The 27,836-nt window shown below is 50.8% G+C and overlaps 1 protein-coding gene across 2 annotated transcripts in view; it reads left to right on the top strand.

The window, feature by feature from the left end:
* The window catches only part of PODXL2 (podocalyxin like 2), a 313,504-nt gene that overhangs the window by 153,935 nt on the left and 131,733 nt on the right, over nucleotides 1-27,836 (top strand). For both annotated transcript variants that reach the window (XM_069206259.1, XM_069206258.1), the window contains exon 2: nucleotides 917-1,210. In XM_069206259.1, coding sequence (XP_069062360.1) covers nucleotides 917-1,210 — 294 coding nt within the window. The remainder of the gene's footprint in view (nucleotides 1-916; nucleotides 1,211-27,836) is intronic.

Below are 27,836 nucleotides of genomic sequence, written 5' to 3'. Positions count from 1 at the left end.
AAATGGATTGAAGAGGCCCGAGATGGCTTCAGGATTCCGCTGCCTCAATATTCTGTGCTCGCACATTTAAATGCAGCAGCTGTGTGTTTAAGAGGAGAGCTTTGGGCACCTGCACGTTTTTATTTACAAATTAAGCACTGGTTACAACACTATGAAAAATGGTGCACAGCCAGAAGGTATGTTGGCAAAGTGGGTCCAAAAGGGTACAAGCTTCAACCATGTCGTGCATTAAACAGATTGGGTTTTGAGATGACCAAGGGTGGAAGATACAAAATAAAGGATGCTTGTCTGAGTATAGTGGTGTCTCCTACAAGTGAGAGTGAAAATGTTGGCTTCTGCCAGGACAGAGCCGGTAAGGTTATAGACATTCTAAAACTACAGTATGCTAGAACTGTAAGGCACTTCACAACACAGGATCACTGATAGACTATCGGAAAAACAAATATCATGTTGACAGAATATTGTGTCAAAAATATAGAGGAACAAAATATCGAGAAGATAAGTGCAAATAGGTAAGTATAGATGTACTATTGTTAACTCCACATCTACGTGCCTTGAAAATATATATATCGTCAAGGTACATATATGTGGAGTTGTATATATAGTAAAACTTTGCTTACCTATAGAAACTTCCCTTCAAGATATTTTGCCCACAATATTCTTGACACAATATTTTATCCACACAATATTTTTGCTCCAGTATTTTGTTTGCACGCCGCAAACACATATGTAAAATTAGGTTTATGAATGGGAGTATACAATACTTGTGTTCTGTGTCCTGCCTCATCAACGAGCCACGGTTTTCCAATGTCAGAGTGTTGGCTGGTTGACTTGACTTTCTTTGCTTTGCTATCATTCAGATACCTTCATCCCATTTTCCAACTCCTCATGGTCTCTTATCTTCTTCTCTTCAAAGCTTCCTTGTGGTTAGGCCTTGTGGCCACAGAGGAACCCACGACGGAGGGCCTCACATCGACGTCTCTGATGGAGCTGACGATGATACCTCACCTTGAGTCATTGGAGTCTGTTGAGCCTGGTCCACTGGAGGCCCGGGAAGCCAGCCTTCTGACCAGCCTTCTCCAGGCTGGCCAAGGCTCGGGTTCATCCAGTCAGGAGAATGAAGAGTCCACGATATTGCAGTCACCGCAGTATTTCTTGGAAGACGAAGCAGATGCCAACGAGACCAGCTTGGACCTCGGTCCGCCGACTGGTAAACTCTATCTTTCCACTCTTTTTTCTTGTCCTTTGAAAATAAAGTTTCTTGCTTTTGTACTTAAATATCTACTGTTCACAGTTTTGTTCATTTATGGCACATTTTTTGCGATCCATTCTAGTGCAGAGCAATAATAAATTGTTTTGTATGTGTGCTTCATACTACAGTTATACTATTTTTACGTGCTGTAAATAACATAGTGATAGTGTTAGCACATTTATTTATGTTCAATTTATCAACCCCAGAAGGATGGAAGGCTTAGTCCATTGTGTCCTTCAGACTTCAGCAGTAAACACTGAGTTAGACCGCTTTATTCCATGGTTTTGCTATTTAATTACACTTAATCTGCCCACTTCATAAGGATTGAAAGAGCGTTTGACCTTGCCAGGATTTCAAATCTAAGCCTACAGGTCACCCCAGATGTCATGGGTGAGTGTTTAATTAACTGGGCTATCTTGCTATCAAAGCTAGCTGAAGAGGAGGTCTAATTACTTGTGTTCAAACTCTGTACCCAGGAGACCTCTGTTTACTTGCGCCTGCTTGACCAGCCTCTGTGATCCACTACAAATCATTTTATATTCCTATGCATCTGTACCTTATCAACCAAACTTGGTTTATACTTAGAACGACTAAAATCAGTAATCAGTGTGCAAAATAAAAAGAACATCAATTTATAATTATGGAGGCACTGTAATTCCAAGTTCACTCGCTGTTGTACGCTCTACTTGGGTAACTCAACGAGCTCAGTGTTGACACAAGAGGCATCTAACAATAACTTGGCTTTTTTGGGTTCTTACATTAACACACCACACTAATGAGTTACTTGTACCCAAAAAATGCAGATGAATTTGCAGATGACACTCACCTACACCTGAGTTTCTTCTAGACATCGACAGTTGTCATCTATCGCCAAGTCTTGACAAAATACAAACTTACATGACTTCCTGTCATCTTAAGCTGAACCCCAAAAGACCGACTTCCTTCTACTCCCACCAAACGTATCCCCAGCACCAGTTGAAAAATGGTTAGCCTCAACCAACTTCTGGACTGCCAGGCTGCCAGCTTCCAAACAGACAAATCCCTAGGCTTCACTCTGGTCAGAACACTGAGGCCCATATTTATACTTTTTAGCACCGTATTTTGTAAGTTTGCGCCGCTTATGCATCAAAAAGTGATGCAAATGCGGCACAGAAAAAGGATAAATATGGGCCTGAGTTTCTTAAACCACATCCAGGTGGTAACCAGATTGGCCAACTTCTAAGTCAAACACTTCTGAGACATCAAACCCTTCCTACTATTTAAATCCTGCAAGTGGTTTCACAGTTGTTGGTCTTTTCCAGATTGGACTACAGGAATGCCATATTAGACGGTATACCCAAAACTAACTGCTGTGTTGGAAATCACTGCACTCCTGGTCTTAGGTACAAATTGATCTGGTGAGATCACTCCAACCTTGTCCTCCTTAAACTGAATGCTTGAAGGAAAACCCATGTTTAAAATTGCCTGTACATGGAATCATCCATTCTGACCAATCAAATTACATAGCCAAAAAATGGAGTGTTGCAGAAGTCCAAGGCAGTTGGGGAGTAAGGACACACTAACTTGAAATCCCAGTGTTCAAGAATGAATGGACCGTGAACCAGTAATTTTCCAGATGAGCTCCTAGAATTTAAAACTCAGCCCTCCCAGAAATTCAGACTATCCATAGTCAAACAACTAAGGGTCAGATGTACAACCTTTTGTTTTGGGACTGACAATTTGCAATCCATTTGCGAACCGCAAAACAAAATGTACAACAATGTCAACCACACTGTTTGCGACTCCCAAATGGGTTGCAATGGATGTGCCTCATGAATATTCATGAGGTGGTCGCAATTTGCAAGTCATTTGGGAATGGTCACACTCACAGGGATGGTGGCCTGCCAAGGTCAGCAGACCACCATGCCTGTGGCTGCTTTTTCAATAAAGCAGTTTTCTTTAAATGCAGCCCGGGCTGCTTTTAAAAAATGAAAATGAAATGTTTTCTTTTCATTTTTTCAGAGTAGGCAGTGGTCTCTGGGACCACTGCCTACTCTGAAAAAACATTTTTGCTACCATTCACAAAGGGAAAGTTGCAAATGGGTTAACACAAATTTGAAATTGGTGTTAACTACAATTGTTTTGTGACCCCATTCTCGGTCACAAAACAATCATACATCCCCTGCGAGTCGCATTTAGGAAGGGACACCCTTGGAACGCCTCTTCCTAATTGCGAGCCGCGATCCCTATTTTGTGAGTCAGTAACAGGATACTGGCTTGCAAAATAGGGATGGTACATTGTACAAGGCCATTTTACAGTCGCAAACGGTCAATTGCTTGACATATCGACATATCGAGACGGATAGTCATGATACCGAGAGATTACATTGTGACCGTTGTTATCTTCTCGTGCTAAAGATAAATTGTGAGACCATTGCTTTTGTTCACAATGCTTTGTTTTCATTTCTTACCTTGTACCAAAATCAATGAATTGTGTGGCTATACTTCCATACTCATAATACTATTTGATGTGCTATGTAAAGCTTTCTGGTGCTCTACGACCTTGTTCACGTTATATAAAAACATTAAATAAATCGATACATAAATAAATAATAAATAATAATTATCGTCATGTTAGATCACACAAGAGTAATTGATTATTGGCAATACTATATAAAACATTCTTAACCAAACCCTGTCAATCAAACCAAACAACAGAAAAATAACAGATTGCAATGCAGTGACATACAAAGACAGAATTTGTGAATAGAAAAGTGTGACAATCACAACATCTATCCCCACCAGTCTAAAGTTTCAAACACTATTGACTTTTTCGTTTAAAGAGAAAATAACATAATGGGTTCATACCTACATTGTAACTGACACCAAACCCTCCCTCCCTCCCTCTTAATCCTAAACTCATGTCCCTACGTCCTGGTCTACACACAAACCCATGCAAACTCTACTCCCTCTCGGGTAATGCTTTCTGAATATTCCCCTATTCCTTTCTTCCTTCACAGCCTTCACAACACTTGTTTATTCTCATCTTGAACTCAGAGACCTCTCACTCTCTTTTGACAAGACAATCCTGTATAAATTTGGTTGAGGTTCCCAAAATGTAGAGCACATAGGGGCATATTTACAAGAAAGGGGCGCATCATTCCTGATGCACCACTTTTCTTGCTTCGCCCCTGGCCCAGGTAATGATGATTTACGATACGACGCAGCATGCCGGTCGTTAGGACAATAGAGCCACTTTTTTGATGCTATGGTGGTGCTTTGCTGCACTAGCATCAAAAAGTTTGACTTCTGCGCAGCAAAGCACGGGGAGGCCCAGATACCAAGGCGCTGCACCTAAGGAATTCCAAAACCCTATCCAGGATCCAAGAGAAGAACAAGAAGAACAGCCCTAAGCTACAAAACATAAGAAGAAAAAATGAAGGAAGCAACAACTAATCTCAGACATCTTAAAAGAACAGGCCTAGGACTTGAAAAGCCAGGTTTTTAAGTGTTTTTGAAAAGCAACGAAAGAGTCAATCTCAGCAATATCTGGCAAAGGTATTCGCTGTCTGGAAAATCTCCTCCCATTGCTTCATGTTAGAAGTTACGCCCAGCTCTTTCTACCACTTAAGGTGGACTGGGGGGTATTTGCTGTGGGGTTGCTGTGCGATTGGGATCTGGAAGAATTTTCAAACCAAGTGCGTTGGAGAGAGAAGTGTCTGGAGGGGGCCCTTAATAGAGAGAGCACCCTAGTCGCCTCAGCTTTCACCTCCGGTTGGGGTGCCCAATTTCATAATTGTAGGTAGTGGAACTGTTTCCTGTCCAGAGGTATAAAGTCCATTTAAACTTAATAATAGGATGTAATCAAACCTTTGTCAAAGAGGTCCTGTAATCCAAACCACCCACCATCCTTTCAAGATTCGAATTTCACCATCTCTAACTCTTGGGTGAAGATTATGTTCCAGAATGACCATGTGAAAGGGGAGGTGGTCAGTCTCCTTCTGAGTCCTGCGTTGTCGTAGACCTTTATGTTACCCCCGTAACTGGGTGCATGATATAGCTAGCCCATGATCCCAATCCCCCCGCCCCACAAACCTTCCCCAGGGTCCTCTGGACTTCTTGGAACCTCATTAAGTTTTGATCTATAAAGCACCATAAATTGTCAGTGTCACCTTGAGACCATTCAAACATTTATCGAAATTGGGAGGCCTGGTATTAGTGTCTAAGATAGGACATGGTTCTCCATGTTTAGGGTGTTTGACACACTGGCTCCATCTAGATCTGGAGCTTTCCCTTCCCAAATAAAAGAGGCGCAGCGATCTTGTAAATGTTTGATATTGCCAACTTTAGGTCAAGTGGTATGACTTGAAACATGTATAAAATGTTTTGTTTGCACCATCATTTTCTTGACTCCTATATGCCCCAACCTAGATAACATGATTAACGACAGACTGGGAGTCCCAAATTGAATACTCAGTTCATCCTCAATGGCACAGTGATGTAGGTTTGGGATTGGCTAAAAAGTGGGTGTATGTCTGCAGCATCCCTAACCAACAGGCTTCTCTGGCCAAGGCAACGCTTTGGATTTTTTTCTGGTTGATAGGGGACCCCCCATAGGCTTTCTCCGATTGTAACACTTTAAGGGACGGCTCTGGTATCTTCCTTGGAACTAAGATGCCATCTACAAAGGCTGTATGCTTAAAGGGGCCAAGCTCTAATACGCTGCCTTTGATAGGGGGTTTCTCCTGTAGAAGGGAGTTCAAGCGTAAGTCCGACGAGTAGGGGAGACAGAGGGCAGCCATATTGGGTGTGTCACTGGATGTGTATTTTGGTGCTTCAGAAAGTCGGCCATTCATTCGTATTCTCACTGTTGGTCTTTTGTATCCGGCTAAAATCCATTCCACAAAGCATGACCCAACCCTGAATGATCTGGGGCTGTCAGTCAAACTCTTTCTCAGTGCCTAAGGATAACAAAACTGCATCCCCCCTCCCTGCGCTTAACTATTTCGATAAGGTGTAAGGATTTTTAATTGTGGCCTCCAGATATATAAAAGTCATCTCGGTCTGCATGGCTCAAGGAGGAAAGCCCGCACCTTATCCTGTTAGCCATGAACATTGTGAAAATGTTGACAACTTGATTGTGGAATTATATGGTTTGGTAGGAGCAGCATAGAGTGAGGTTTTTGTGAGGTTTGCGAATTGAAGGAATTGTTGCTTTTTCTGCAGGTGGGGGTGCTCCCCCCCTCCTGAGTTATGCCAGACTTGTTGGACACTAACAATGAGGGCCAAAGTGGAAGTTTATCTCATGCCATACTTTTCATTCATTCCAAGATTTTGGGGAATCCTATGCAGATTATGGTGCTTCCTGCACTGAAATCCTCATGTCCAGGTAAATACTGGGTGTTTTCCACTCATTGAGTTCCAGCAGGTTTTACCTGCCAAAATTTAAAGAAGGGTTCACCTGGTAATTACTAGCTGCAATAAGCATCACACAACTTGTAATTGTGCAGAAATCACAATTTAATGGGTGACTAAAAATCATCAAAACTTTCATAAAAGCTATAGTTAAGTTAATGTAGTGTGTAAGGATTTTTGGAGCCCCAAGCAAAATGATATGTTGCTGTTTGGGCGCTCTCATTCGCCTCTCAAAAAGGCCTTTTGTTATAATCTGGCACCCTCTTGTGGCCATCTGTTAGGATGATTATTGCACTAACTTCAAGGTTTTCCGGTATTTTACTAAGTTCCCACTATATCCTTTCCAGAGTGATCTTGCAGAGACTAAATAAAGATCACTTCAAGCATCCTCATCTTATCCTTGGGCATTATGCGCTGAGCTCAAAGCCTATTCTGAGAGAGGTGCAAGGATCTAACAGAGGAAAAGGAGCTAATCTTAAAAGAACAAAAAATGTTAATTCCAGATAGAGTTGGCACAAAAGTAAAATCATATGTCCCAGTTGCCACAAAAAGTTCGAACAAGTTGCTGCCTAGCGTTACTCTGTGCCGGAAAAGAATTACATCGGGGGAGCGTCTGTTCCCACGCATCCAACCATGCTTTCTGACGCAAACCCAGACTAAGGGGGTCATTCCGACCCTGGCGGTAAAATCCGCCAGGGCCGTGAACGACGGAAAGCACCGCCAACAGGCTGGCGGTGCTTTCCTGCCCATTCTGACCGCGGTGGTAAAGCCGCGGTCAGAAAAGGGGATCCGGCGGTTTCCCGCCGGATTTCCCCTGTCTGGGCTGAATCTCCATGGCGGCGCTGCAAGCAGCGCCGCCATGGAGATTCCGACCCCCTTCCCGCCATCCTGTTCCTGCCGGTTTTTACCGCCAGGAACAGGATGGCGGGAACGGGTGTCGTGGGGCCCCTGGGGGCCCCTGCACTGCCCATGCCACTGGCATGGGCTGTGCAGGGGCCCCCTAACAGGGCCCCAGCATGATTTTCACTGTCTGCTTAGCAGACAGTGAAAATCGCGACGGGTGCAACTGCACCCGTCGCACCCCTGCAACACCGCCGGCTCCATTCGGAGCCGGCTTCTATGTTGCAGGGACTTTCCCGCTGGGCCGGCGGGCGCTTCTTTGGCGGGCGCCTGCCGGCCCAGCAGGAAAGCCAAAATGGCCTCTGCGGTCTTTTGACCGCGGAGCGGCCAAATGGCGGTGACCGCATGGATGACCCTCTAAGACTTGTAAACCTGGGAATGCGTCAAAGTTGTACGCATTCTGCAGCACACTTAGGGGGTCATTCTGACTCCCGCGGGCGGCTTCCGCCGCCCGCCTGGCGGGAACCGCCAGGAGACCATACCGCGGTCAAATGACCGCGGCGGTCATTCTGACTTTCCCGCTGGGCCGGCGGGCGACCGCCAGAAGGCCGCCCGCCGGCCCAGCGGGAAAGCCCCTTCAACAATGAAGCCGGCTCCGAATGGAGCCGGCGGAGTTGAAGGGGTGCGACGGGTGCAGTGGCACCCGTCGCTATTTTAAGTGTCTGCTTTGCAGACACTGAAAATCTTTATGGGGCCCTGTTAGGGGGCCCCTGCAGTGCCCATGCTATAGGCATGGGCACTGCAGGGGCCCCCAGGGGCCCCACGACACCCGTTCCCGCCATCCTGTTTCTGGCGGTGAAAACCGCCAGAAACAGGATGGCGGGAAGGGGGTCGGAATCCCCATGGCGGCGCTGCTTGCAGCGCCGCCGTGGAGGATTCCCTGGGACAGGGGAAAACCGGCAGGAAACCGCCAGTTTCCCTTTTCTGACCGCGGCTTTACCGCCGCGGTCAGAATGGCCCCTGAAGCACCGCCAGCCTGTTGGCGGTGCTTCCTCCGTCCCCGGCCCTGGCAGTCCATCGGAATGACCCCCTTAGGGCCATATGTACAAACACATTTTCCCATTGTCAAAGAATGGGAAAAACCCTTTGATACATCTGGCCATTAGAGAGAGGAAAACACCTCTGCGGATTGTTTTTGTGGAGGAAGATGCCCCTTCCTGCACAAAAACAATCCTACCTGTAACGCAGCCACCTTTGCACCATGGCACCAGGGTGCCTGTGATAGCGCTAGGCAGGACATAGTGTGCCAGCTCAGGGAGAGAGTAGGAATGTGCCATATCTTAATAGATTTGGCGCATTTCTGCCGTCTCCATTTGACGCAGCGCAGCAAGTTTTCTTGTTGCATAATGATAAATCCAGGCCAAAGTGTCAGGCAGAATTTCTATCCATCATTGTCATTGATTTTCCTCCTGCATCAAGGTGGCGCAGCACAATCCACCATATTTAAAAAGTCCTGCCAAAGTGTTGAAGGTTTTGCCTCTAGAGTGGGTGAATGTGGTATTGGAAGCACCTTTCGGGGAGAAACATTCAGGGGAAAAAAATCCGACAATGTGCACCGGTGCTGCAGGAATATCCCTCAGGCAATGTGAGCACTGGAAATGTAGATCAAAAGTGGGGGTTCACAGTGCCTATGTATTTAGGGGCATATTTACAATCCCCTACCGCTGCCTTGCCCCTCCCTACCATTGGGTTCAAGTTGCCCTCTCCTAGGTAAGTACATGGGAAATTCCTTTTTGGGGAGTGATTCCCATCCATGCGCCCAGCATTTGCATTACAGACTAGTTCCAATACACACTACTCACAGTAGTGACAGTCACACAGTGACGAGCCCACTATAGTTCTACATGCTACTATGCAAATCTGTGCAGGACAGCACCCATATTCCATAAACCATTACCTATGGCAGGCTCCCCAAGCCAGCTTAAATATGGTCGCTACAGCCCCCTCCAAATGGAAGTACCTTCCCGGCTTGGTGGAGAGTGAATGACATATCGTGGGTGGACAATGCAAGGAAGATGTGTCTATAATGAGGAATGTCCCTTCCATTCCATGCCGTGGTGACCCTACAGCAGGACTGGGCTGTAACGAATCATAAGTCGGGATCCAGTCTATGTATGCCACCTGGCTGACCACACGGCAAACGGGTGAGCACCCATCAGGACTTAGCCAGAGGAGTGCCCAGGACCAACCACAGATTTGGTGCACTGAACGTTTCCAAGACACCATGGGCCATATGTACGAACACATTTTCCCATTGACACAGAATGGGAAAAACCCTTTGATACATCTGGCCCCATATCGCTAGAGAGTTTAGGGCACCTATCCATGTTGTCAGATGGTCAGAAGATCAAGCTACCAGGATGAACACCTACAAGCAGCTGAAGTTGAGCCATTTTTTGTCACCTCTGGCACTCGGCCTACCTTCGGTTTGTCTTATCTGAATCCTTCTCTTGAGGCGCACCAACACTGATGGAGAATATCAGTCTTCTAAGAGACTCCCTCAGTCTTCAGTCTGCAGCCTTGAGACAGGACTACAATTGGTTCATCATTCCAGATGCTGACAGCTGTCAGGCACAACCAGCCATCCATATTTGGGAAAGAGTTGAAAACTCACGTCTTTAGAGAACCATCCTCAACCCAGCTTCCTCTCCTGTCACTCGCTGACTTTATGCTTGTCTCTGACCATGTTCAGCACCCTGCTGCCTTTTGGCATCTGCATTTTATTACAAGACCAGAAGCTCATATTATGCCATATTATGCTTGATAAAAGCCTGTTCGCTCCCACGAAATAGGCATGAGCCACAGGTTCGCAATAAAACGTCCTCAATGCTTATACCATGGACCTATGGGCAGATCTAAGAATGTCCTCTGCCCTTGTTTCAGCCAAAAAGACTCTAGAGGCTTTATATTTTATAGGGTTCCAAAACTGTTCGAAATTATGGCTACCTTTAACTAACCAAAGAGAGGTCAGACCGAACAATTTTCCTTTCTTACATTGTTGCCTATGGGACCTAAACTACGCCACTGCATGTGGTACTCTACATATGTACGTATACTGAAGAATGGAGGCCCATAGTGGAGGATTTAAATGTAGCTTTGTCTATAGAATATACCACTCACCATCCCAGTCACCCACAATTCCAAGCACACAGCATTCCAATCCCATACCATCCTAATCACACAGCATTCCAGCCACACACCATCCTAACCATACAACATCCCACCCACACACCATCACACCCACACATCATTCCAATCACATACCATCCTATCCACACAACATTCCAATCCCAACCACACAGCGTCCCAACCACACTGCATTCCAATCACATACCATCCTAACCACACAGCATCCCACCCACACAGCATTCCAACCACACAGCATCCCAGCCACACACCATCCCAACCACACGGCATTCCAACCACACACAATACCAGTTACACACCGTCCAACCACACAGCATTCTAACCACACACCATCCCAGCCACACAGCATTCGAAACATCCCAACCGCACGGCATTCCAACCACACACCATCCCAACCACACACCATCCCGACCACACTGCCTCCCAACCACACCGCAGTCCAATCACACACCATCCTAACTACACAGCATCCCACCCACACAGCATTCCATCCGCACAGCATCCCAATCGCACACCATCCCGACCACACAGCATTCCCACCACACACCAGCCTAACCAGACAGCATCCCACCTACACAGCATTCCAACCACACAGCATCACAGCCACACACCATCCCAATCACACACCATTCCAAACATCCCAACCGCATGCCATTCCAACCACACACCATCCCAACCACACACCATCCCAACCACACTGCCTCCCAACCACACCGCAGTCCAATCACACACCATCCTAACCATACAGCATCCCACCCACACATCATTCCAATCACATACCATCCTATCCACACAATATTCCAATCCCAACCACACAGCATCCCAACCACAATGCATGCCAATCACATACCATCCTAACCACACAGCATCCCACCCACACAGCATTCCAACCACAAAGCATCCCAGCCACACACCATCCCAATCACACACCATCCCAACCACACTGCATTCCAACCACACACAATACCAGTTACACACCGTCCAACCACACAGCATTCTAACCACACACCATCCCAGCCACACACCATTCCAAACATCCCAACCGCACGGCATTCCAACCACACACCATCCCAACCACACACCATCCCGACCACACTGCCTCCCAACCACACCGCAGTCCAATCACACACCATCCTAACTACACAGCATCCTACCCACACAGCATCAACCACACGGCATTCCAATCACACACCATCCTAGCCACACAGCATCCCACCCACACTGTATCCCACCCACACAGCATTCCACCCACACAGCATTCCAACCACACACCATCCCAACCACACAGCATTCCAACCACTCACAATACCAACTACACACCATCCAACCACACAGCATTCTAACCACACACCATCCCTGCTACACACCATTCCAAACATCCCAACCGCACGGCATTTCAACCACACACCATCCGAGCCACACGGGATTCCAATCACACTCAACCCCAACTACACACCACCCCAACCACACAACATTCTAACCACACACCATCCTAGCCACACACTACCCCACCCACACACATCCTAACTACACAGCGTTCCAACAAAGATCTCTTAGAAACAGGGCAATCCCAAGCAACATGTGACACGTTGCGCCAACCTCCATTTCTAGGCAACATTGACCTGCATTGTATGATATGAGGCAATATTTACAAAGTACAGATAAACTACAAGTCCCAGAATGCAGTGCTCGCATCTCTTAACAGTCAAGGTGCCAAATATGAGATGGGACCACCTAGCAGCTACGTCACTACCGCTTGGTGACTCGGTCTGTTCAGCTGGCTCTCCGGGCCGTGGCCTTGACTCACATGGAATTAAAAAATAAACAAAAATTATAAACAAGTCCTATGTTCTTCTCCCTGAAACAGATCTCTCCCTAACCAGAGCCCGCTTCTTAGAGGCCAGGCCCGTCCCCACTTAAGACAATTCACTGAATTATTCAGAACAGTGCGGGCTCAGTTTTGTTGAATTTTTAATGAGGACCTTAGATGTTATTTCTAAGAGAGCTCGGCAGCGGAGTTCCGCAGTCGGACACGAACCGGTGTGCGACCGAGCTGTCAAAATAAAGAAACCCGTTACTAAGAAACTCACTATTTTTCATTTGTTATGTTTGTCACCGCTGTTCTTTTTATTTGGTGCGGGGGGGCTGAGTCCCTTCCTCTGACAATATCACACATACCTTGGGTCACGTCTGTTCGCTCCTTATACACAAAATGTGTGCTCATGCTTTTCTTGGGGGCATATTTAAGAAAAGTGTCTCTGCACATAGTGCCGCGCCACTTTTCTTGTGCCCTTTACTGCCCCCTACTGCCACCATGTGTGCACCCTATTTAAAATACGGCGCACCATGGCGCAGGGTAGGGGGCAATAGCACCATTTTTGATGACGCTATTATTGTACTCTGCAGGAGTAGCACCAAAATGTTGGCGCTACTCCTGCAGAGTACATAGGGACCCATTGTAAACAATGGTGTGCCTCCTTTTAACGCCTGCTCTGAGCAGGCACTAAAAGTGCTAAAAAAAATGACGCAAGGAAATCTGTTAGATATTGTTGCCCTGACAACCCCAACAGACCCAGTGCCAGGCAGGGGGCCACATGTAAGTGGCCCCCAGTGGCAAATAATACTAAAACATATACTTACCTAAACCTACCTGGGATGGTCTCTCTCCACCTGTAGTGTCTCTGTGGTGTGGGTGGGGGTGATGCTGGGGGTTGGGGTGGGCATCTATGTGGCCAAAATAGGGACATCATGGTGGAATCCATGGTGTTTCCCTAAGGAAATGTGCCTAACTGCACTTTAATGCCTGGTCTGACCAGGCGTTAAATAGCGTCATTTTTTGGGTCCGTTTTCTTTGTGTGCATGGTTTTAGTGTAGGGAGCACTGTGCTTCTGGTGTTCAACCCCTGCTGTCTGACCCGACACCAAGGACTCCTTCATGGAAGAAGCTAGAAGAGGGGTCATCTAAGATCACAGTACATCTCGGCTACGAAGACTTCACCAAGTAGTCTCTGTCACCTCCTATGTTCTCTCTCCTTCTAGTTTTTTTGTATTTTCGCCTAGTCTTTCTCTCTCTCACTCACTCCTTCCGGACTCTCTCCCCTCCTATTCTTCCCCTCTCAATGCAGTGTTCTCTCCCTTTCTAGTATCTGTCCCCTCCAGCTTTATTTATTCTTTCCAGTCTCTCTCACTCCCAGGCTCACATTTCCCTTCCTTGACTTCCTCTTCTCCAAATCTGTCTCCCTCTTGGTCTGGCTATCTCTTACCCCTCCTAGCCACCTCCTAGCCCCCTCCTAATCCCCCTTTCTCCCTCTCGACTCTCTTTACAGATTCTTTCTCCTCAGACATTAAACCCCCTCTTTGTGTCTCTTACCTTACTGACCCCTTTCTCCCCCTCGCCTCTCTATCCATATTCTCTCTCCTCTTTGCATTTCTTGAAGCCTCACTTTCAGATCCCAGACTCCCACTCTCCTCACAGCTTGTCTGTCCTTCCACCCTCTTTCCTCCATTGTCTCTCTCTTCTAGACCCATCCCAGGATTTTCTCTCTCCTCCCAACTTCTCTCTTTTTCTTGACAGATCCAGTCTTCCCCTGATTGCTGCCCACTCTGTGATCACTGAATTAACACCTTTTGATAAAAACAAAAAAATTGATGGATGGACATGCTTGAATTGATTTTATCCACCGCTAACTACTTTGGGCTTCTTCATGACCATCAATTGTTGCCTATAGTTCCTTTGCAGACATGGACCCACCATATCCAAGTTTTCGCCATGCTCCAAAAGGGACAACCCAGGTCCAAGGCTACATCCCCTCTGAAAATAGGAACACATACCTCCCACTTTGTTTCAGCCTTATTGTGGCCCGGTGGTATACCTGCTCCACTGGTGGTAACTCACCGAGAAAAATTGTAATGGACCGAAACATATACAGGGTTGCTTACGTTCCCATTTAGTGTGGTGGATGTGGCCTAGAAGTTTGGAATTAACTGCTCTTTTTAGGTTGGGTCAAGACTGATTTGCCCATGGTTGGTCCCTATCTTTAACTGTGCAGATGAGCTAATGATAGATTGAATGGAAAGCGTTTTATGCCTGACTCTGAACTTGGCCATAAGTTACACTTGGGTTTCCCAGTGGGATGTGTATTTGTAGTTAACTTCTTCTGATTGCTGGTTCTTCTAATGGGTTTCTGCCTTACTCTGGTGTCTCCGGGGTGTGTGTTCCTGAATCTTTGACGTGTAGAAGATCTTCAATGACTTTACATTCCAGAGCTTTGATCTTGCAATTTACCTGTAATTTTGCAGTCGAGTAGCACTGTTTTCATCCTACCTCCAACCGAAAGGAATTGTTGAAGAACAAAGTTCTCTGAACTGTGTGGCTTTATGTCGTATCCACTGTATTGTTTTAACCCAGTGTCCTTGCACCTCAAGACCACAGGCTGTTGTGTTGTACACTCACTTGTTCCTCTCCAAACGAGTACTACACTCTTCGGGACAAGAGGTACATCCATTCCATACTCCCACCGATATTTGAGGAAGGAGACCCCTACTTCTCCAGGCTATGTACTGGTTGATGGCAGGGATTTATAATCTGGGGTGCAAGCCTTTTTTGCGTATCTCCCCTGGGCAAGAGCATCACACCGCATAATTGTGCAGAAATCAAATCTTGTGTTATTTGCTGCGCATAGTTTGTCTGTTGGACGATTGTGTCTGCCTCTGTGTAAGGGACCAGCGGCTGTGACACTGGAGGGTGGCTCCCCATCCTTGATGACCCCAGTAGCAAGGCCAAGACACAGCACACTGGACATTTGTTGCTTTTTCCTCTGCCTTACCTCCTCGTAGAATAGAAAAGCACTGATGCAGAGGGTGCATCAGTTCCCAGTTGTCCACTCTAAAAGGGGATGAGTGGAGGTTGAAGATCAACAAGGTTGGTTTATTGGAATAAACTAGAAGCCATTGTATTTTTGTAAATCTATATTGCAAACTCGAGATTTAGAAGAGTGAATAAATAGTGATTGAAAATAAACACAAACAACAAACGTATGAGAACTTGCAAACACTAGAGCTGTACATTTAAAAGGTCAGTAGCCACACTCGTTGACATCATAGTGGGTTCCAAGCAGGTCACCAGCGTGTGCTGCAACATATTGGTCAACAGTTGCAACATCTCTTTCCACCTAAGAGGCACCCCTGCAGTAGTTCATCAGTGGCATAACAAAGGCCCTCGCAGCTCCCGCAGTGCGGGCTGGGCCCCAAGCCCCAGGGGCCCACTCAGCACAGTACCCTGGCCTGAGAGCTCCTGAGTGAGTCTGGAGGGAGCCTCTCCATATGGGGAGGGGGGGAGGGAGGGGGGGGGCTCAAGCTTCATTAGGCTATTGCAGTTCATCAAAAGTCAAACAAGTAGCAAAAAGCGAGTGTCTAGTGCATGGATAGGCAGATTGTTAATGGGACCATGGCCTGTGAGTAGGCAGCTCTCTTGCCTTAATTACTCCCGGCTCTGTTAATAACACAGAAGCCCTGGCAGATCACCAGGAAAGGCTTTATAGCTTGTACCTAGAGATGAAGGTGGCATGGCCTATGAAGAGATTAACGGGTATGTCAGCAGTGTGATCTCAAGCAGTCAGACATCTGCTGAGGAATAAAAATACACATCAAATCCCTGTAATCCCAATGCTGCCTTAAAAGGCCCCAGAAGTGCATTCCACGGTAGGTCTGCTGCATGGATGCTACAAGGGTAAGGGAGAGGTGCAGGAAGATTGAGGGCTTGATATAGGAGGGGTGTAGGTCGTATGCCAGAAAATCTTATAGAAAAATATTGCCCGGCCTACTTGTGTCCTAAATCTTGTTTACGAAAACATTGCCCCCTTTTATTGTAGATTTTCTATCATTAACTCCAATGGGGCAATCATTTTATAAATTAGACTTAGGACATGATATCTATGTCAGATGATATTCAGAGATATTATTGTGGTTTCACTCCGGGCTTTGTCAGTGGAGATGTGCTATGCTGTAGGTGTAGGTCTGCTATTGAGTTCGATATAGGCAGGGCCACTGGAATTATGTGATTTTACAGCTGCAGCGATTTTCACATGATTATAGATTTGCCATATTTGACACATAGGCCCTCATTCTGACCCTGGCGGTCGGTGATAAAGCGGCGGCCAAGCCGCCAACAGGCCGGCGGTCTAAAATATGCAATTCTGACCCTGGCGGGAACCGCCAACACAGCCCGCCGTATTAACACTCCGCCCGCCACGGCGGTACAAACAAACAGCGCGGCGGTCCCCGCCAACAGCCAGGCGGCAGACAATGTACCGCCCACCCTATCACGACCCACCAATCCGCCACCTTTTCCGGGGCGGGAGCACCGCCGATAAGAACACGGCGGAAACAGACTACGAACGGGAAAACGCTCACCTCTACGCACTCCACGCGAGATTCCGGCAGTATGGAACCAGAGTTGCAGGTCATCCCCGCACTCCTATACCTGCTCATATACCAGGAGCACGCCCGGCGGCGCGGAAGACATCGGTGAGTACTGCACCTACGACACAGGGGAGGGAAAAGATTACCGGCACACACCCACCCACCCACACCCACTACAACACACACATCAATGCATTCCCACAGATCACTGTCACAACCCACAAACCACCCCCCTCCGAAATAATGCAAAGACCAAAATAAGAGATCATAAACGGGCAGATATATTGAAATATGTACACCAGTAATCCCAATAAATAAATAAACTATGTACAAAATATACACAGCTACTAAATGTAGTCCAACCACTGTCCGCGGATCACAGGGGTCCTGTGCAAAGGGGCAAGGCCCAGTCCCACGACAAGAACTCCACGGAGAGAACACTGCAGGGGCATCAGAAAGAAAATAGGACAGGCACCTCAGGGGGAAGGGAAGGGGGGGCACCTCAGCCACTTGAGTACACGACGCCAGATCCACGAGGGGACTCCATGACCACTGGCCCATCCTGGGGAGTGCTAAGCCACAGTCCAAACAGTCCATACAGTGGGTGGCCTGCCCACTGGGCCATCCTGGGGAGTGCAAAGCCACAGTCCATACAGTCCATACAGTGGGTGGCCTGCCCACTGGGCCATCCTGGGGAGAGCAAAGCCACAGTCCAAACAGTCCATACAGTGGGTGGCCTGCCCACTGGGCCATTCTGGGGAGTGCAAAGCCACAGTCCATACAGTCCATACAGTGGGTGGCCTGCCCACTGGGCCATCCTGGGGAGAGCAAAGCCACAGTCCATACAGTCCATACAGTGGGTGGCCTGCCCACTGGGCCATCCTGGGGAGTGCAAAGCCACGGTCCATACAGTCCATAACAGACCCCACTGCCACTGGAGGAGGCAAGTTGGCCAGAGGACATCCTGCAGCCCTGCCCGAGATAGATCCTGCCCTGCCACGTCTGCCAAAGGGCCAGCGGTTCTTGCCTTGAAGGGCCCAGTTCAGCGGTTCTTGAGACGGCGGGGCCCAGCGGAGCGGTGCTTGAGACGGCGGGGCCCAGTTCAGCGCTCCTTGCCTTGAAGGGCCCAGTTCAGCGGTTCTTGAGACGGCGGGGCCCAGTTCAGCGCTCCTTGCCTTGAAGGGCCCAGTTCCGCGGTTCTTGAGACGGCGGGGCCCAGCGGAGCGGTTCTTGAGACGGCGGGGCCCAGTTCAGCGGTTCTTGAGACGGCGGGGCCCAGTTCAGCGCTCCTTGCCTTGAAGGGCCCAGTTCAGCGGTTCTTGAGACGGCGGGGCCCAGCGGAGCGGTGCTTGAGACGGCGGGGCCCAGTTCAGCGGTTCTTGAGACGGCGGGGCCCAGCGGAGCGGTTCATGAGACGGCGGGGCCCAGTTCAGCGGTTCTTGAGACGGCGGGGCCCAGTTCAGCGCTCCTTGCCTTGAAGGGCCCAGTTCAGCGGTTCTTGAGACGGCGGGGCCCAGCGGAGCGGTGCTTGAGACGGCGGGGCCCAGTTCAGCGGTTCTTGAGACGGCGGGGCCCAGCGGAGCGGTTCATGAGACGGCGGGGCCCAGTTCAGCGGTTCTTGAGACGGCGGGCCCAGTTCAGCGCTCCTTGCCTTGAAGGGCCCAGTTCAGCGGTTCTTGAGACGGCGGGGCCCAGCGGAGCGGTTCTTGAGACGGCGGGGCCCAGTTCAGCGGTTCTTGAGACGGCGGGGCCCAGTTCAGCGCTCCTTGCCTTGAAGGGCCCAGTTCAGCGGTTCTTGAGACGGCGGGGCCCAGCGGAGCGGTTCTTGAGACGGCGGGGCCCAGTTCAGCGGTTCTGGAGACGGCGGGGCCCAGTCCAGCGCTCCTTGCCTTGAAGGGCCCAGTGCAGGGGTTCTTGAGACGGCGGGGCCCAGCGGAGCGGTGCTTGAGACGGCGGGGCCCAGTTCAGCGGTTCTGGAGACGGCGGGGCCCAGTTCAGCGGTTCTGGAGACGGCGGCCGGTCTATGGCCAACTGCTCATTGCCTGGTGGTGCCCTCCTGGGCAGCGGGGATGGTGCTCCTTCAATGCCCACCTGGGCTGTGGGTGGTGGGGCCCTCCTGGCCAGCTGGGCTGGGTCCTCCCTGGGCAGCGGCTATGGGGGTGGTGGGCTCTCCCGGGGCAGCTGTGCCGGTTCCTCCCGGGGCAGCGGCTATGGGGGTTGTGGGCTCCTCCTGGGCAGCAGGCCTGCTGCTTGACCTCTCCGACTTGCTGCCCTTGCCCTCCTTAGTCGTGGGCCTGTGGCCCTTTCCTCCCTTTGGAGCTGTGGCTGGTGACTGTCTCTGGGTGGTGTCCGGGGGGGATGTAGAAGGCGGGCTCCTGCGGCGCCCCTTCCGCCTTCTGCTCCTCTTCCCAGGGGGTGGGCTGGCTGTCCCCTTGCTGCTGGGCGAAGATCCAGACATGCGGGCTGGCGGGCTCCAATACCCCTGCACCCTTGTCAAGGGGGCTGCAGGGCTGGTGGTGGCTGAGGTGCTCTTCTTACCCCGACGAGAAGGAGGGGGGGCTCAGGGTCAGGAAAGAAGTTAGTAGTGGCGAGGAAGAGCTTCTTGGGACAATGGAGAGTGGTAGGTACAGTGGGAATGGGAGTGGAGGGAGAGGATGTGGTTGTAGGTGAGTCACGTTTGCTGTCTTTGGGTGCAGGTGCAGGAGGGATAGGCTGTCGTGAGGTGGATGGCTGTTGGGTGGGTGGGTGGCTGCGTTTGTGTGGTGTGGAAGAGGGGGTGACAGACACAGTGGGAGAGGACACAGGGGACGTGTAAATGGCAGTGGGGGTGGTGACTGCACGTGTGCGGACTGGAGTGGAGGGTGTGCTGGTGATGGAAACACTGGCTGATGGTGAGGTGAATGGAGGTGTGAGTGTAGACGTCACAGGGAGGGAGGAGGGAGACGAGGAGGTGGGGGTCACAGAGGTGGTAGTGACTGTTGGCATGTCTGCATCGGAATGTTGCGTGTGTGAATGTCTGCGTGATATGTGGTGCTTATGTTTGGATGAGCTTCTCTTGGGTGTTGAGGTGTGTGCAGGCTGGTCTGATGGTGTGGGTGGGACAGGCAGAGGAACAGGAGACTGGGAGGAGGGAGTTAGTAGAGGGAGGCAGGAGACAGGGACAATGGCTGCCGTCAGTGCTGAGGCCAGAGCCTGGAACGATCGCTGATGGGCAGCCTGACCCGAATGAATGCCCTCCAGGTACGCATTGCTGCGATGAACCTCCCTCTCCACCCCCTGGATGGCATTCAAAAGGGTAGTCTGCCCAACAATGAGCGTTCGGAGGAGGTCAATGACCTCCTCACTGAGGGCAGCGGGGGTAACAGGGGCAGGGCCTGAGGTGCCTGGGGCGAAGGAGATGCCCGGCTTCCTGGCAGAGCGGGCACGGGGCGAACGCTGAGGGGCTGCTGGGAGGGCGGAGATGGTGCGCTGGGTGGCGGCTGTACCTGTAATGGCGGGGGGCACGGATGGTGCCACCCCCGCAAGGGAGCCCCCTTCCGAGGACGTGTCCGTGTCGCTGCAGGGTCCAGTCGTCCCCGTCGTGGAGCTCCCCTCGCCCTCCGTCTCACTGGTCCAGTCTGACTCTGTGGCATGGCCCTCCTGGGCCATGTGAGATGCAGCTCCCTCCTGCCCCGATGCCACTTCTCCTCCGCCTGATGATGCTGATGCACACAAGCACAGAAAGACAAACAAAAAGGGGGGGGAGAGAGAAATAAAGGGATATTGAGTACATGGATCTCCGGTACAGTTAGCGGACATGACAGACACAGATGCCCCCTGCACTAAGTTGCGCACTTGGGGTCCGCTACGCATTCCGTGGAACATGCCCTACACGCCTAGAGTTGACAACTGCACCCATGGATGACACGGCCCAGGGATGGCTGTACTGACAAACTACTGAGGGTGGTGGCTGGGGACACAGGGGCTTACGGGGGTGCCCAGCCTACAGATATCGCCCTGGCCTAGGGGGACCCCCAGCCCTCCTCCCCCACCCAGACACCTCCACTGCGCGACAACAGAGTAGATAATGCTTGTACTCACCCCCTTGTGTCTGCTGTGCTGCCCTCACGCGCCCATCCAAATCAGGGTAGGCCACCGCCAGGATCCGGAACATCAGGGGGCTCAGTTGACGGCAGGCACCCCGCCTACGTTGGGAGGCCATCCCCAGCAGAGACTCGGCGGTCTTCTTGGTCCCGCGGCAGATGTCCTCCCACCTCTTGCGGCAGTGGGTGCCCCGTCGATGGTGGACCCCCAGGGTCCGGACTTCCTTGGCGATGGCACGCCAAATCCCGATCTTCTCATGGGCGCGGACCTATGTGACACGTACAGGGAGGGAGAAATACCACGTTCAAGTTTGTCAGCATTTTCCTTGCCAGTGGCCCAACGCCCCCCATCCCCGCCAGGCCCCCCGCCATGCCCCCCGCCAGGCCCAACATGCCCCCCATCCCCGCCAGGCCCCCCGCCATGCCCAACATGCCCCCCATCCCCGCCAGGCCCCCCACCAGGCCCAACATGCCCCCCATCCCCGCCAGGCCCCCCGCCATGCCCCCCGCCAGGCCCAACATGTCCCCCATCCCCGCCAGGCCCCCCGCCATGCCCCCCGCCAGGCCCAACATGCCCCCCATCCCCGCCAGGCCCCCCGCCATGCCCCCCGCCAGGCCCAACATGCCCCCCATCCCCGCCAGGCCCCCCCGCCATGCCCAACATGCCCCCCATCCCCGCCAGGCCCCCCGCCAGGCCCAACATGCCCCCCATCCCCGCCAGGCCCCCCGCCATGCCCCCCGCCAGGCCCAACATGCCCCCCATCCCCAGTGGCCCCAAATCCAGATTGAATTAAACTCACTTGTTGGTCTGGAGGACCGTAGAGTAGCGCATACTGGGGGAGGACCCCATCCACAAGTTTCTCCAACTCCTCTCCAGTGAAGGCAGGGGCCCTTTCCCCAGGCGCAGCAGCCATTGTCCCTTCCAGACCGAGGTCACAGCAACACTTGCAGTATAGGTCCTCTCCTGTGAAAGTTCAAGTCGCAAGTGGATAAGTAGATAGAAAATGGCGGTCACGTCCGCGGCGGTGCGTACCGCGGCGGTGCGTCCCGCCACCGCCGGCGCCCTTCGCCATTGGCTCCTGAAACCCATAGGCTTCAATGTTAACCAATGCGGCTTCGCGCCGCGGTCTTCGCCCGCCGCCCGCCGCGGTGTGCCACGCCAGCGCATTGACCTCACATCCCATTGTCACACTTCACAGGTCAGGCAGCCGCCATTTCCAGGGCCCACATGGCTCAATTTCAACTGCGTCACACAGGCCTAGGCCTTGCATAGCCACTCAGACACGCCATTCACTGCATAGAGAATCGTTTACTGTGCTAGCTGTGAGTACGTACCTGTGGGTTGCTTGACTGTGTGCTCCATGTTGTCCTTCCTAGGCACCGTCCGCTGGGTTGGGCGAGGAGACGGATGAATCCTCCCGTGTACCGACCGCTGGTGGACCTGTCGACAATGGAAGAACGCCACATTATCCTGACCTACCGTCTTAACCGTGCCACTATCCATGAACTGTGTGCCCAGCTGGAGCCCGACCTGATGTCCCCCATCCGCCAACCCACAGGGATTCCCCCTCTGGTGCAGGTCATGTCAGTACTCCATTTCTTGGCAAGTGGGTCATTTCAGACAACAGTGGGAATTGCTTCTGGGATGTCTCAGCCCATGTTTTCGAAGGTGTTATCCAGAGTGTTGTCTGCCCTGATGAAATCCGTGAGGAGCTACATCATTTTCCCTGAGGTGGGCGAATTGGCTACAGTGAAGGGTGATTTCTACGCCCTTGGACATATTCCCAACGTAATTGGTGCCATTGATGGGACCCATGTGGCTTTGGTTCCCCCAAGAGACAGGGAGCAGGTGTACAGGAACAGAAAAAATTACCATTCAATGAACATCCAGGTGGTGTGTTTGGCTGACCAGTACATCTCGCATGTAAATGCCAAATTCCCAGGGTCAGTGCATGACGCCTACATCCTCAGGAATAGCAGCATCCCTTACGTGATGGAACAGCTACAGAGACACCGTGTATGGCTAGTGGGGGACTCTGGGTACCCCAACCTGTCGTGGCTACTGACCCCAGTAAGGAATCCCCGGACCAGGGCAGAGGAATGGTACAATGAGGCCCATGGGCGTACTAGGAGGGTGATCGAACGCACCTTTGGCCTCCTAAAGGCCAGGTTTAGGTGCCTGCATATGACAGGTGGATCCCTAATGTACTCACCTAAGAAGGTGTGTCACATCATCGTGGCCTGCTGCATGCTTCACAACCTGGCTTTGCGCCGCCAGGTGCCTTTCCTGCAGGAGGATGGTCGAGACGGTGGTGTTGTGGCAGCGGTGGAACCTGAGGAGAGTGACGAGGAGGAAGACGACGGGGCTGAAACAGACAACAGGGACAGAATCATTGAACAGTACTTCCATTAGGACACAGGTAACATTTCAAAGATAATTTAGTAAATGTTAACTACTCTCCTGCATCTCTGCTGCCTGTCTATTTGCCCCAGTGTATGATGACTGAGTTTTGGCTTTTCCCTCCCTATTTCAGATCTGGGGTCCCCACTACGAGTCCTGTGCTTCGTTTCCCCATGGACTACAGCTTTGTGGCAGCTGTTTGTTGACTTCACCATGTACAAGGACATATTTGCACTGTCATGTCAATTACAATATATTGAAATCACAGCCAGACTCCAGATAGTTTTGTGCAAAATAGGTGTTTATTTAAGTGCTCAAAATGGGATGGGTGGTTTCAAGTGGGTGGGGGCTATGGTGAAGGAATGTCCATGGCAGAGTCCAGAGTAACAGTCACACAGGTGCATTGTCCAGAGGCCTGTGGAGAGATGGAGCATGGGCAGTTCAAGGATGGACAGGGTGACAATGTGGGACAGTGGGATGACATCAGGTGGTATCCATTGCTGGCGGGGGTCTTGACATCCTACTCTGTCTTCTTGCGAGATCTCAGGGCCCTCTTGCGGGGTGGTTCTTCTCCTGCAGGAGGTGGGGGTCTGGTGGGCTGCTGCTGTGCGGGGGCCTCCTGTCCACTAGCGCCGGCGGAGGTGGTTGGCTGTTCTTGGTCCAGGCTAGTGGCAGGGGCCCTTGGGTGTTGTTGAGTGTCCGCCCTGGTGTTGACGAGGTCCTGCAGCAGCCCTACCATGGTAACCAGGGTGGTGTTGATGGCTCTGATGTCCTCCCTGTACCCCCGATGCAGTGTTCCTCCTGCAGTACCTGGATCTCCTGGAACCGGGCCAGTACCGTCGCCATCGTCTCCTGGGAGCGGTTGTATGCTCCCATGATGGTGGTGAGGACCTCGTGGAGAGTGGGTTCCCTGGGCCCGTCCCCCCCCTGTCGCACAGCTGCCCTCCGAGTTGCCCTGTTTCCCTGGGCCTCTGCCCCCTGGCCGGTGTGCCCACTACCACTGCCCCCAGGTCCCTGTTGTTGTTGGGGTGGTGGGTTATCCTGGGTGCCCTGTAGTGGTAGACACACCGCAGATTGACGCGCCCTGGAGACAGAGGCATGGGCCCGCTGGGTGGGAGCTGTGCTGGTGTTCCCAGAGGGGTTTGGGTCTGTAGTGGCCTGGGCCTGTGTGAGGGGAACCGACTGTCCAGAGGTCCCCGATGGTCCGGGCTGGTCATCGGTGTCCAGGTCGACAGAGCTGCTGTCATCGCTGACGGCCTCTTGGGTGGGGGGTGCGGAGAATTCTGGCCCCTCCGCCGCGGTGTGTTGACGGTCGGGTCCTGCAAGGGTATAGAGGTATGGTTATAGTTTCAATGTGTGGCATATGGGTGTATCTATGGGTTCTCGTGTCCCCAAGTGCTGGCATTCGTGTGTGGGGGCTTTGGTGAGGGTGGCTTGTGGGGGGGATGTGTATATGCATTGGGCATGCTTTGGTGATGGGTGTCCATGCTTAGTGGACGCATGCAGGCCTAGGTTTTGGGATGTGTGGGTTGTGATGGTGAGACATTGGCGGGGAATAGGTGTGCTGGGGGTGGGGGTGAGGATGGTGGTGGGGGTGAGGATGGTGGTGGGGGTGAGGGTGGGGGTGAGGATGGGGGTGGGGGTGAGGGTGGGGTTCGAGGATGGGGGTGAGGGTTGGGGTATGATTTGGCATGCAGGTGGGGGGGAAGCAGTATTGAAGCTTCAACTTACCAGTATCCATTCCTCCGCCGACTCCTGCGAGGCCGTCAGGATGCAGGATGTTCAAGACTTCCTCCTCCCATGATGTGAATTGTGGGGGTTGAGGTGGGGGTCCTCCGCCAGTCTTCTGCACGGCGATGTTGTGCCTGGATACCATGGAACGCACCTTCCCCCGTAGGTCGTTCCATCGCTTCCTGATGTCTTCCCGATTTCTGGGGTGCTGTCCCACTGCGTTGACCCTGTCGACAATCCTCTGCCATAGCTCCGTCCTCCGGGCAATGCTGGTGTATTGTATCTGTGTGCCGAACAGCTGGGGCTCTACCCGAACGATTTCCTCCACCATGACCCTGAGTTCTTCGTCTGTGAAGCGGGGTTGTCTTTGGGGTGCCATGGGGTGGTGTGTATGATGTGTGGGGTGGAGTATGTGTAGTTAAGTGTGTTGAGTGTGGTGGTGTGTGTTGTTTTGTGTGTGGATAGTGTGTGGGTGATGGTGTTGAGTGGCTGTGGCTGTTAGTTTGTGGATGCTGGTGTCTCGCTCTGGCCTTCTTTCAGAATTTTTTTGCGTAGGGGTTTGTGGGTGATGTGGGTGGGTGTTTTATATTGTATTGTGTGTGTGGGAGTGGTGTGTGTATGTGTATCAGGTGTGTGGGATTCAAATCGTCCAATGTGGCTGAGTTTTGTTCGTTTGTGTGTATTCTGACCGCGGCGGTGTGTCCCGCCAATGGAATACCGCGTTTGAATGACCGCCGCGTGGATTCGTGGGTCGTAATGGCATGGGCGTATTTCTGTTGGCGTGGCGGTGGAGGTTTGGTCACCTCCACCTTTCCGCCGACCGCTGGTCTGGCGGTCGGTTATGGCTGTCGGATTTTCGGAGGTTTGCCTTCTGCGGGTCAGAATGACCGTGGCGGGTTTCCGCGGCCGCGGCGGTGTTATGGCGGTCTTCTGACCGGCGGTAAGTGCATTTTACCGCCGGGGTCAGAATGACCACCATAATCCATCATCTGATGCATAGTCTGCAGACTTTAACAAAAAAAAGTTGTTTCAAGCTCAAACAGTTCAAAAGTTACTAAAAACGCAGCAACACGTGTTGCTGCGCAGTGGAAAGCCTTTTGCAAAGGTTGACTGGTTACTTTTCTGTTGCTTAATGCTTTATTTGGGTTTTAAATTGGTACTAATAAGGTACACCCAAACCCAATGCCCAGACAGTGTTAAGTGTAAAAAGTACAAAATAATGAAGTAATACTATAAAAAATGTGCTGCATTACGCCACATAATTTGCCTTTTATTGCTGCACAATTTACTCATCTCATCTCTGCTGCATAATTTGACGCATCCCTGACACATAATTCCAATGGCCTTGGGTATAGGTGTGCTCTGCCTTTGGGAAAGATGTTTTGCCTTTGGAGAAGGTAATCCATGCAAACACTTGTTGTGAAACCAAGTTAGTTGTGTCAACAGCATGAATGAATAACACAACAACCAATGACAGAGTGAGGTCCTGTTTTGTCCCTTCCTTCATATTGATGGATTAAGCTCTCGTGAGCCAGCTAAAGCTGTCTCTCAGCAGACCTAAAATAGTTATTTTATCCACTCTTCAATCATTGTGTTCTCAGCAAGGGCTTTAACAGTTTAATATTGTTCCTTGTTGAATCAGATGCAATTTTTAACATTGCTCTTTGCAATCAACTATACAAATTGTGTATTTTCCTCAGAACTGCAACCAACTGATTTCTTGTTCTTGGAACATGTGAAAGCCTGTGTGAATTTCCACACCTGCAGAGGGATATGCGGATTTCATTATAGAAATGCCTCAGCAAAAGACAAGTGTGTCTAAGGATTGTCAAACTCAGTTTTTTTAATTAATGCCCATTAAACATTATATAAAATGACTGAGAGGCCGGGACAGTTCTGTCATTTTTACTGCACGTTGATTTGTTTGTAGGTATTGTCCGGTATCACATTTCACAAGACCAGTATCTGTATCTAGTGTGTATGTGGCATCATGAAAAAAAAAAAAAAAAGTTGACATGTAGAAAGGACTAGTACTGGTGTGGATACCGGTGACCACAGGCGAGATGAGGTATCTGGACAGAGTCAGAGGTATGTGTGCAGAGTCAGAAGAAGAGATGAGGTATGTGTGCTAGGTCAGAAGAAGAGAGATGAGGTATGTGTGCTAGGTCAGAAGAAGAAATATGGGGTATGTGTGCTAGGTCAGAAGAAGAGATATGGGGTGTGTGTGCTAGGGCAGGAGAAGAGAGATGGGGTATGTGTGCTAGGGCAGGAGAAGAGAGATGGGGTATGTGTGCTAGGTCAGAAGAGAGATGAGGTATGTATGCAGAGTTAGAAGACTAGAGATGAGGTATGTGTGCAGAGTTAGAAGACTAGAGATGAGGTATGTGTGCAGAGTCAGAAGAAGAGATATGGGGTATGTGTGCAGAGTCAGAAGAAGAGGGATGAAGTAGATGTGCTAGGTCAGAAGAATAGTAGGGGATCAGCAGAACAGAGAAAAAGTATGTGTGCAG

The sequence above is a fragment of the Pleurodeles waltl genome, chromosome 9 (assembly GCF_031143425.1).
Source record: "Pleurodeles waltl isolate 20211129_DDA chromosome 9, aPleWal1.hap1.20221129, whole genome shotgun sequence".
NCBI classification, from domain to species: domain Eukaryota; kingdom Metazoa; phylum Chordata; class Amphibia; order Caudata; family Salamandridae; genus Pleurodeles; species Pleurodeles waltl.
The sequence above is the reverse complement of the archived record's forward strand: the minus strand, read 5'-3'. Positions and strand labels throughout refer to the sequence as shown.